Source organism: Carcharhinus amblyrhynchos, unplaced genomic scaffold (genome assembly GCF_965287045.1).
Source record: "Carcharhinus amblyrhynchos unplaced genomic scaffold, sCarAmb.v2.hapA chromosome_132, whole genome shotgun sequence".
Taxonomy (NCBI): domain Eukaryota; kingdom Metazoa; phylum Chordata; class Chondrichthyes; order Carcharhiniformes; family Carcharhinidae; genus Carcharhinus; species Carcharhinus amblyrhynchos.
The window spans coordinates 442,501-454,280 of NW_027649872.1; the positions used below are offsets into that span (position 1 = coordinate 442,501).

The 11,780-nt window shown below is 50.3% G+C and overlaps 1 protein-coding gene across 1 annotated transcript in view; it reads right to left on the bottom strand.

Annotated features, from left to right (window-relative positions):
- Positions 1 to 11,387, bottom strand: part of LOC145338663 (uncharacterized) — a 36,407-nt gene extending 25,020 nt beyond the window's left edge. The window contains exons 1-4 of the mRNA XM_080183054.1: positions 11,348 to 11,387; positions 8,655 to 8,726; positions 7,918 to 8,004; positions 5,491 to 5,610 (exon numbers count right to left, since the gene is read on the bottom strand). Of these exons, the coding sequence (XP_080039180.1) occupies positions 5,491 to 5,610; positions 7,918 to 8,004; positions 8,655 to 8,726; positions 11,348 to 11,387 (319 nt within the window). The remainder of the gene's footprint in view (positions 1 to 5,490; positions 5,611 to 7,917; positions 8,005 to 8,654; positions 8,727 to 11,347) is intronic.
- Positions 11,388 to 11,780: the final 393 nt, after the last annotated feature.

Below are 11,780 nucleotides of genomic sequence, written 5' to 3' on the forward strand. Positions count from 1 at the left end.
GGAGGGGGGGTGCGGGATGGTCAGGGGTCAGTGCCTTGGCGAATTGGAAAGCCCAGTCTAAAGAGCTGGTCAGTGATTTTGTCAGTAACCAGCACTCCGATCTTTAGACTCTAAGGGAGATCTAACGGGCATTTGTCCCTTAGGGACAAATGAGAGGAATTGGCCATGCTAAATTGTCCCTGAGTGTCCAAAGATGTGTAGGTTGGGGATATTGGCACAGGATAGTGAGGGAGGAATGTGACGGTCACAGTGTGACAGAACGGGGAAGGAAACTAAAATATCCCACTGGGAGAAAGCCCAGAGTTTTAAACAAGTGTCAGACAAATCGAGCCTAAATGTACTTTACCCGGACCGGCTGTCCTGTCCCCGGGGCTGGTGGGGAGGACAGGAGAATCCGGATACTTGTCCACAACTGGCTTTGAGAGATCTCACTCATTGAAAGTGTAGAATGTGTGGCAGGGTCTAGAGGCAGGAAATAAGCAACAGGACTCCAAGATCAAAGAGAATCTTTAATATATAAACTTAAACAGAAAAAAAAACACACGCAGTAACGAGCGAACAGATACACGGAGCGAATAAGATATGGTAAATGCACAAACTCCTGCTCCAAGTGTTGGTGACACTGATGCTCACACTCTGTGACCCGCCAGACACACCTTGACGATCGTGTGGCATCTATTCTGTCGCTGGGATTCTCGTCCCGTTAAACAGAAGCTCCTGGGTCTGATCCATCTAGATGGAGGACACACTGGGGAACAGAGGGATACAGAGAGAGGACACACTGGGGAACAGAGGGATACAGAGAGAGGACACACTGGGGAACAGAGGGATACAGAGAGAGGACACACTGGGGAACAGAGGGATACAGAGAGAGGACACACTGGGGAACAGAGGGATACAGAGAGAGGACACACTGGGGAACAGAGGGATACAGAGAGAGGACACACTGGGGAACAGAGGGATACAGAGAGAGGACACACTGGGGAACAGAGGGATACAGAGAGAGGACACACTGGGGAACAGAGGGATACAGAGAGAGGACACACTGGGGAATATATGGACTGTGGCGGGGTTGAGGTTAAGGATGGAGGGGGTGGGGATCTTTACACAATCCTGACTCTCTCGTTCTGTGTCCCAGTCTCACTTCAGGGACAATATTTCTTGAAGTCAGCTGCCCCGATGCAGGAGAGAGTCGGTTTCTCACAGATAAAAGGGAACTGCAAGGAACAGGGGACATCATTCCAGCCAAACTGATTGGAATTGCGATCTTTTCCAATTGTGCCACAGTTTTCATCACCATCCGCATTATCCGGTTGGTTCTCCCACCACTGAGGAGAACTTGGGAATGTGAAAGAAAAAAGTCCATTAAAATCACTTCAGAATTAGGAAAATATTCCCATAGCCCTGTATCAATCCCCAAACGAATCCCACTGTCCCACTCTCTCCCCATATCCCTGTATCAATCCCCAAACTAATCCCACTCTCCCACTCTCTCCCCATAGCCCTGTATCAATCCCAAACTAATCCCACTGTCCCACTCTCTCCCCATAGCCCTGTATCAATCCCCAAACTAATCCCACTGTCCCACTCTCTCCCCATAGCCCTGTATCAATCCCCAAACTAATCCCACTGTCCCACTCTCTCCCCATAGCCCTGTATCAATCCCCAAACTAATCCCACTGTCCCACTCTCTCCCCATAGCCCTGTATCAATCCCAAACTAATCCCACTGTCCCGCTCTCTCCCCGTAGCCCTGTCTCAATTCCAAACTAATCCCACTGTCCCACTCTCTCCTCATAGCCCTGTATCAATCCCAAACTAGTCCCACTGTCCCACTCTCTCCCCATAGCCCTGTATCAATCCCAAACTAATCCCACTGCCCCACTCTCTCCCCATAGCCCTGTATCAATCCCCAAACTAATCCCACTGTCCCACTCTCTCCCCATGGCCCTGTATCAATCCCAAACTAATCCCACTGCCCCACTCTCTCCCCATAGCCCTGCATCAATCCCCAAACTAATCTCACTGTCCCACTCTCTCCCCATAGCCCTGCATCAATCCCCAAACTAATCTCACTGTCCCACTCTCTCCCCATAGCCCTGTATCAATCCCCAAACTAATCCCACTGCCCCACTCTCTCCCCATAGCCCTGTATCAATCCCCAAACTAATCCCACTGTCCCACTCTCTCCCCATAGCCCTGCATCAATCCCCAAACTAATCTCACTGTCCCACTCTCTCCCCATAGCCCTGCATCAATCCCCAAACTAATCTCACTGTCCCACTCTCTCCCCATAGCCCTGTATCAATCCCCAAACTAATCCCACTGCCCCACTCTCTCCCCATAGCCCTGTATCAATCCCCAAATTAATCCCACTGTCCCACTCTCTCCCCATAGCCCTGTATCAATCCCAAACTAATCCCACTGTCGCACTCTCTCCCCATAGCCCTGTATCAATCGCCAAACTAATCCCACTGCCCCACTCTCTCCCCATAGCCCTGTATCAATCCCCAAATTAATCCCACTGTCCCACTCTCTCCCCATAGCCCTGTATCAATCCCAAACTAATCCCACTGCCCCACTCTTTCCCCATAGCCCTGTATCAATCCCCAAACTAATCCCGTTGTCCCACTCTCTCCCCATAGCCCTGTATCAATCCCCAAGCTAATCCCACTGTCCCACTCTATCCGGGTGCGATGTTGGAACGCACCTCACTGGGGTCCCATCCACCCATTTCCAGTTTCCTTCATTCCCTCGATCTGTGAGTCCAATAAAATATTGGTCACTCTTGTCCAGCATGGATTGGATCAGAAAATTCTGCAGAAGAAACAGGTTTGTGGAGTTAGTGACACTCTCAACTCACACACACAGCTCTTAATCTCTGTGTATACTCTATATCTAACCCCGTGCTGTCCCTGTCCTGGGAGTGTTTGATGGGGACAGTGTAGAGGGAGCTTTACTCTGTATCTAACCCCGTGCTGTACCTGTCCTGGGAGTGTTTGATGGGGGGACAGGCTAGAGGGAGCTTTACTCTGTATCTAACCCCGTGCTGTCCCTGTCCTGGGAGTGTTTGACGGGGGGACAGTGTAGAGGGAGCTTTACTCTGTATCTAACCCCGTGCTGTACCTGTCCTGGGAGTGTTTGATGGGGGACAGTGTAGAGGGAGCTTTAGACTATATCTAACCCCATGCTGTACCTGTCCTGGGAGTGTATGATGGAGGACAGTGTAGAGGGAGCTTTACTCTGTATCTAACCCCGTGCTGTACCTGTCCTGGGAGTGTTTGATGGGGGACAGTGTAGAGGGAGCTTTACTCTGTATCTAACCCCGTGCTGTACCTGTCCTGGGAGTGTTTGATGGGGGGACAGTGTAGAGGGAGCTTTAGACTATATCTAACCCCATGCTGTACCTGTCCTGGCAGTGTATGATGGAGGACAGTGTAGAGGGAGCTTTACTCTGTATCCAACCCCGTGCTGTACCTGTCCTGGGAGTGTTTGATGGGGACAGTACAGGGGGATATTTTCTCTCTAACACATTCTGACAGATGTTGCCAGCATTCTGACCTGTTCCTGTTTTGTGTTGATGATGAGGAGATGTGAGTTTTGGGATTTACATTCTCGCTTTGCCGAATCCCAGTCTTTTCGTTGTGTGGAGAATCTGTAGCAGCTTTTATCGTGCAGTTTCCAGCCGTTCGGACAGAGAGACTCTGAGGAATAATAAAGAATTAAATCGGAGGAATCCATTCGGATATCAGGGACAGGAGGAGGCCATTCAGTCCCTCTCCGGTCTGTTACACACTGTTATACATTTTAAAATCTGGTGCAGAATGAGTGATCATAGACAATTTGATGGAGATGCTATTTGGCTGGGAATTTACCCCGCACTTTTACACTCAGTTTGAAATTTGATGCAGTGCGGAGAGCAGCTCCTCAATAAAATCTGTCTTGTGTTACTTTGAATACACGCGGGCAAAACCGTTTCTTATTAGAACAAAGAAAATTACAGCACAGGAACAGGACCTTTCAGGGGCAGGAAGAGGAGGAGGCCATTCAGCCCCTCTCTCTAGAGCCTCTGAGACAGGAACAGAGGGAGGCCATTCAGCCCCTCTCGATTCCTTCTCTTTCTGTCAGAATTCCAATGACTATGAACTGACCGGAGCAGTTTCGGACGTAAGGACAGAGAAAGCGGATAGTCCTCTGATGCTGAACAAGCTCCTCATGGCAACGTCGGAGATCCCTCTTCACCACTAGAAAGAGAATCAGAGAAAAACCTGAGACACAGAGAGTTACAGTGAGGGGTGTGGGATATATCAGAGTGTTACAGTGAGGGGTGTGGGATATATCAGAGTGTTACAGTGAGGGGTGTGGGATATATCAGAGTGTTACAGTGAGGGGTGTGGGGTATATCAGAGTGTTACAGTGAGGGGTGTGGGATATATCAGAGTGTTACAGTGAGGGGGGTGGGATATATCAGAGTGTTACACTGAGGGGTGTGGGATATATCAGTGTTACAGTGAGGGGTGTGGGGTATATCAGAGTGTTACAGTGAGGGGTGTGGGATATATCAGAGTGTTACAGTGAGGGGTGTGGGATATATCAGAGTGTTACAGTGAGGGGTGTGGGATATATCAGAATGTTACAGTGAGGGGTGTGGGATATATCGGAGTGTTACAGTGGGGGGTGTGGGATATATCAGAGTGTTACAGTGAGGGGCATGGGATATATCGGAGTGTTGCAGGGAGGGGTGTGGGGTATATCAGAGTGTTACAGTGAGGGGTGTGGGATATATCAGAGTGTTACAGTGAGGGGTGTGGGATATATCAGAGTGTTACAGTGAGGGGTGTGGGATATATCAGAGTGTTACAGTGAGGGGTGTGGGATATATCAGAGTGTTACAGTGAGGGGGGTGGGATATATCAGAGTGTTACAGTGAGGGGTGTGGGATATATCAGAGTGTTACAGTGAGGGGTGTGGGATATATCAGAGTGTTACAGTGAGGGGTGTGGGATATATCAGAGTGTTACAGTGAGGGGTGTGGGATATACCAGAGTGTTACAGTGAGGGGTGTGGGATATATCAGAGTGTTACAGTGAGGGGTGTGGGATATATCAGAGTGTTACAGTGAGGGGTGTGCGATATATTAGAGTGTTACAGTGAGGGGTGTGGGATATATCAGAGTGTTACAGTGAGGGGTCTGGGATATATCAGAGTGTTACAGTGAGGGGTGTGGGGTATATCAGAGTGTTACAGTGAGGGGTGTGGGATATATCAGAGTGTTACAGTGAGGGGTGTGGGGTATATCAGAGTGTTACAGTGAGGGGTGTGGGATATATCAGAGTGTTACAGTGAGGGGTGTGGGATATATCAGATTGTTACAGTGAGGGGTGTGGGATATATCAGAGTGTTACAGTGAGGGGTGTGGGGTATATCAGAGTGTTACAGTGAGGGGTGTGGGATATATCAGAGTGTTACAAGATGTTATTTATTGATGTACCATATACGGTGAGTCCGATGGTTATTGCGAAAAGCGAGATTATGATGAGGATTGCGACCAATCCGAGACATCTGGATTTTTTTGAGTTGGTTCCTCCAGCTGTTTCCTGTTTGTTTTGATCTGGAACAGAGAAGTTTCGATGTTCAGGAATCTTGTGTAACGTTACAGAACAGGCAGTTGTGACATCTTCCCTCTCTCAGAGAGGTAAACAGCTACGCACGTCACCCGTTTAACTCCCTCCTTACACACCCCCTTTACAGGAGGATTATCCATGAGAATTTAACACCGTCTCACACAGGGAGATATTAAATACACAGGTCTAAAAACTCAATCACACAGATTGGATTGAGGAGCAGAGAGAGAGAATCAGAGAGTGACAGAGAGATAGAGATAGATATACAGGCAGAGGGAGAGAGAGAGAGGGACAGAGATGGAGATATAGGCGGAGAGAGATAAACACAGAGTGAAAGAGAGATAGAGGGAGAGAGAGAGAGATGGAGAGATAGATGGAGTGAGAAAAACACAGAGTGAAAGAGAGAGAGAGAAAGGGAGTGAGAGAGACAGAGATGGAGAGAGAGAGAGAAAAACACAGAGCAAAAGAGAGAGAGAGAAAGAGGGAGAGAGAGAAACAGAGATGGAAAGGTAGAAAGAGAGAGAGAGAGAAACACAGAGAGAAAGAGAGGGAAAGAGACAGGTCTGGGGAGATAAATAGAGAGAGAGAGAGGCAGAAACACAAAACGAAAGAGATAGGGAGAGAGGGAGAGACAGAGTTGGTGCGATAGAGAGAGAGAGAGAAATGCAGAGCGAAAGTGAGAGAGAGAAAGAGAGCGAGAAACAGAGCAAAAGAGAGAGAGAGACAGAGGGAGAGGGAGAGACGTGAAGTGAAGAACTGACAGGGAGAGAGGAGACAGAAAGATAAAGCGAGAGATATCGAGCAGGAGAGAGATTGGGATGCAGAGAGAGAGAGAGTGGGGGGATTACAGAAACAGGGGGATGGAAGGAGCTGAAGAAATTCACAGAGAGAGGTTCTGTGAAGATTGGAGGAGGTTACATAGATAGGGAGGGGGAGTGGAGGGGTGGAGGGGGTTACAGAGATAGGGAGGGGGGTGTAGGGGGGCTGGAGGAGGTTACAGAGATAGGGAGGGGGTGTAGGGGGCTGGAGGCGGTTACAGAGATAGGGAGGGGGTGTAGGGGGCTGGAGGAGGTTACAGAGATAGGGAGGGGGAGTAGGGGCTGGAGGGGGTTACAGAGATAGGGAGGGGGTGTAGGGGTTGGAGGGGGTTACAGAGATAGGGAGGGGGTGTAGGGGGTGGAGGGGGTTACAGAGATAGGGAGGGGGTGTAGTGGGTGGAGGGGGTTACAGAGATAGGGAGGGGGTGTAGGGGCTGGAGGGGGTTACAGAGATAGAGAGGGTGTGCGGGGCTGGAGGAGGTTACAGAGATAGGGAGGGGGTGTAGGGGGTGGAGGGGGTTACAGAGATAGGGAGGGGGTGTAGAGGGTGGAGGGGGTTACAGAGATAGGGAGGGGGTGTAGGGGGTGGAGGAGATTACAGAGATAGGGAGGGGGTGTAGGGGGCTGGAGGGGGTTACAGAGATAGGGAGTAGGTGTAGGGGGTGGAGGAGGTTACAGAGATAGGGAGGGGGTGTTGGGGGGCTGGAGGGGGTTACAGAGATAGGGAGGGGGTGTAGGGGGGCTGGAGGGGGTTACAGAGATAGGGAGGGGGTGTAGCGGGCTGGAGGAGGTTACAGAGATAGGGAGGGGGTGTAGGGGGCTGGAGGAGGTTACAGAGATAGGGAGGGGGTGTAGGGGCTGGAGGGGGTTACAGAGATAGGGAGGGGGTGTAGGGGGTGGAGGGGGTTACAGAGATAGGGATGGGGTGTAGGGGTGGAGGGGGTTACAGAGATAGGGAGGGGATGTAAGGGGTGGAGGGGGTTACAGGGATAGGGAGGGGATGTAAGGGGTGGAGGGGGTTACAGGGATAGGGAGGGGGTGTAGGGGGTGGAGGGGGTTACAGGGATAGGGAGGGGGTGTAAGGGGTGGAGGGGGTTACAGGGATAGGGAGGGGGTGTAGGGGGTGGAGGGGGTTACAGGGATAGGGAGGGGGTGTAAGGGGTGGAGGGGGTTACAGGGATAGGGAGGGGGTGTAAGGGGTGGAGGGGGTTACAGGGATAGGGAGGAGGTGTAGGGGGCTGGAGGAGGTTACAGAGATAGGGAGGTATCAGTTTGATTTTGGCCAATGTGATGAGTTGAGACAGTTTTGGGGTGATCTGCGTTCTCTCTCTGCTTCTCTCCCCCGGGTGTGTGTGTGTGAAACCCCCACCCCCGCCTCTCCCGTTCATCCCGACCACCACCCCCGCCTCCCCCACCCCCCCCCGGACCGCCCTGAACCACCGCGACCTCCGACCCCACATCCCAAGGGTGACTGACCTTTGCCCGGGGTCGCCTCTGACCCTGGGTCCTGTTGGGGTCTCTCTGAGTTGACTCTGAGTTGAGCGTAGGTGGTCTGCGGTTCCCCTGCGAGAGACGGAGGGAGAGAGAGAGAGAGAGCGTGAGAGACGGAGGGAGGGAGAGAGAGTAACTCAATCCATCAAATCCCCGGGAACATCCTAGTAAATCTTTTCCGTGCTCTTTCTAGTTCAATAATATCCTTTCTATAACAGGGTGAGCGGAACTGTACACAGTATTCCAAGTGTGGCCTGACCAACGTCTTGTACAACATCAACAAGACGTCCGAACAGACACGTAATGCAGGCGGAACAGGGACGCAACCATCGTGTAACAGACGCGTAACCAAGATGTAATGGACGTGTAACCGAGATGCAACCAGGCGTAATCAAACGGCAACTGATAACTACCTGAGGTGTAACACACATGCGTCGAAGGTGTAACAGGGTCGTAACTAAAGTGGAACAAAAACGTAACGGAGGTGTAACCAGCAGAGACAAGGTGAAACCGAGGAGAAATGCACCAAAAATTGAGATGCAATAGACACGAAACTGAGATGGAACAGAAGTGATATTGACAAGATTATAACTGAGCGGGAAATCGAGAGAACAAAGATAGACCCATATCATCGCGGACAGTGCAACTGAGATGTCACTAAATTGTAGCAGCTGTGGGGCACATCTGTATCTTAAGATAGACATACGATGTGCGTAACTGACCTGCTGTGTGGATGGTTTGATTCCCAGAGGCTGCAGTGAAATTCAACTCCGAGTACGTTAACTCAGAATCACCTAAAACAATTCAACAAGAACCAAACAGTACGTGTTAGATACAGAGTAAACTCCCACCACACTGTCCCCCCATCAAACTCTCCCAGGACAGGTACAGCACGGGGTTAGATACAGAGTAAAGCTCCCTCTACACTGTCCCCCCATCAAATACTCCCAGGACAGGTACAGCACGGGGTTAGATACAGAGTAAAGCTCCCTCTACACTGTCCCCCCATCAAACACTCCCAGGACAGGTACAGCACGGGGTTAGATACAGAGTAAAGCTCCCTCTACACAGTCCCCCCATCAAACACTCCCAGGACAGGTACAGCACGGGGTTAGATACAGAGTAAACTCCCTCTACACTGTCCCCCATCAAACACTCCCAGGACAGGTACAGCACGGGGTTAGATACAGAGTAAAGCTCCCTCTACACCGTCCCCCATCAAACACTCCCAGGACAGGTACAGCACGGGGTTAGATACAGAGTAAAGCTCCCTCTACACTGTCCCCCCATCAAACACTCCCAGGACAGGTACAGCACGGGGTTAGATACAGAGTAAAGCTCCCTCTACACTGTCCCGCATCAAACACTCCCAGGACAGGTACAGCACGGGGTTAGATACAGAGTAAAGCTCCCTCTACACTGCCCTCCCATCAAACACTCCCAGGACAGGTACAGCACGGGGTTAGATACAGAGTAAAGCTCCCTCTACACTGTCCCCATCAAACACTCCCAGGACAGGTACAGCACGGGGTTAGATACAGAGTAAAGCTCCCTCTACACTGTTGCCTCATCAAACATTGCCAGAGAGGTACCCCCTCCTCCCCTTTCTCTCGCTGATATTCTCTCTCCCTCTGTCTCTGTCTCTCTCTCTCTCTGCCTCTCTCTCTCTCTCTCTCTGTCTCTCTCTGTCTCTCTCTGTCTCTGTCTCTCTCTCTCTCTCTCTCTCTCTGTCTCTCTCTCTCTCTCTCTGTCTGTCTCTCTCCCTCTCTCTCTCTCTCCCCTGTCTCTGTCTCTCTCACCCTCATCTCTGTCTGTCTTCCCCCACCTGTCTCTCCCTTCACCCCCCGGTCTGTGTCACTCTCCCACCCCCTTGTCTCTCTCTCTCTCTCTCTCCTCCACCTTTCTCTTTCCCTCATCCATGTCAATCTCTCTCTCTCTCCCCCCCGTCATTCTCTCTCAACCCCACCTCCATGTCTCTCTCTGTCTCTCTCCCTCGTCTATCTCTCTCCCTCTCGCTCCCCGCTCTCTCTTTCTCCCCGTCTCTCTCTCTCTCTCCCTCTGAGTTCCTCTCTCTCTCTCTCTCTCACGATGCCTCTCTGTCTCCCTCTCCCCCTCTTTTTTACCCTTTCACCCTCTCTGTCTCCCTCTCTCGTAGAATCATAGATTCCAACTGCACATGAGAAGGCCATTCAGCCCATCAAGTCTGGTTCTACAATAAACCCAGCCAAATACTATCCCCAGAACCATACCAATCCACACTGCCAATTTACCCAGACACTAAAGAGCAATTTAGCATGGCCAATTCACCCAAACCTATACACCTTTGGATACTCAGGGACAATTTAGCATGGCCAATCCACCCTAACCTACACATCTTTGGACACTAAGGCGCAATTTAGCATGGCCAGTCCCCCTAACCTACACATCTTTGGTTACTAAGGGACAATTTAGCATGGCCAATCCACCTAACCTACACATCTTTGGACACTAAGGGACAACTTAGCATGGCCAATCCACCTAACCTACACATCTTTGGACACTAAGGGACAATTTAACATGGCCAATCCACCCTAACCGACACATCTTTGGACACTAAGGGACAATTTAGCATGGCCAATCCCCCTAACCTACACATCTTTGGACACTAAGGGACAATTTAGCATGGCCAATCCCCCTAACCTACACATCTTTGAACACTAAGGGACAATTTAGCATGGCCAATTCACCTAACCTACACATCTTTGGACAATCAGAGACAATTTAGCATGGCCAATCCACCTAACCTACACATCTTTGGACACTAAGGGACAATTTAGCATGGCCAATCCACCCTAACTGACACATCTTTGGACACTAAGGGACAATTTTGCATGGCCAATCCACCTAACCTACACATCTTTGGACACTAAGGGGCAATTTAGCATGGCCAATCCCCCCTAACCTGCACATCTTTGGACACTAAGGGACAATTTAACATGGCCAATCCCCTTAATCTACACATCTTTGGACACTAAGGGACAATTTAGCATGGCCAATCCCCCTAACCTACACATCTTTGGACACTAAGGGACAATTTAGCATGGCCAATCCACCCTAACCTACACATCTTTGGACTATGGGAGGAAACCGGAGCAGCTGCAGGAAACCCAGGGAGACTCTGGGAGAACTGGCAAATTCCAGACAGTCACCCAGGCTTAAAATTGACCCCAGTTCCCTGGCAGCGTGAGGTAGCAGTTCGAACCACTATACCACCCTGCTCTCCCTTATCAATCACTGTCTTTCTCCATCTCTGTGTCTCTCTATCTGTCTCTCTCTCTTCTTCTCCCTCCCTCTGTCTCTCTCTCTGTCTCTCTCTCTCTCTCTCTCTCTTCTTCTCGCTCTGTCTTTCTCTCTCTCTATTAAAAGTATCTCTTACCTGCACTATAAGCCATTGTGTTGTTCTTGATATTTCTCATGTTGAGATATTTGCTTTTCTGCTCCCTTGTTTGTGCCTCAGGCTCTCTCTGTCTCTCCCTCTTTCTGTGTGTGTGTCTCTCTCTCTCTCTCCCTGTCTCTCTCTCTCTCTCAGATGTGTCTCAGTTGAACTTGTTGTTAGAGCTGAGAACTTGCTCAGAGCTTTGTGTGTGTCCATTTCACAATGACAGTTCCTGCAGATAAAACTGTGTTGTCATTCTGACTCTTATTGCAGCAACATCTCAAGACTAATCTCTCACACTGTCTTTCAAACTCTTTCTGCCTCTGTCTCCCTCTTTTTGTCTCTCTGCTGTCCCTCCTTGTCTCTCTCTGTCCCCCTTCCCTCTCTCTGTCCATCTCCCTCTCTCCCTCTGTCTCTCTGCAGATCTCTCTCT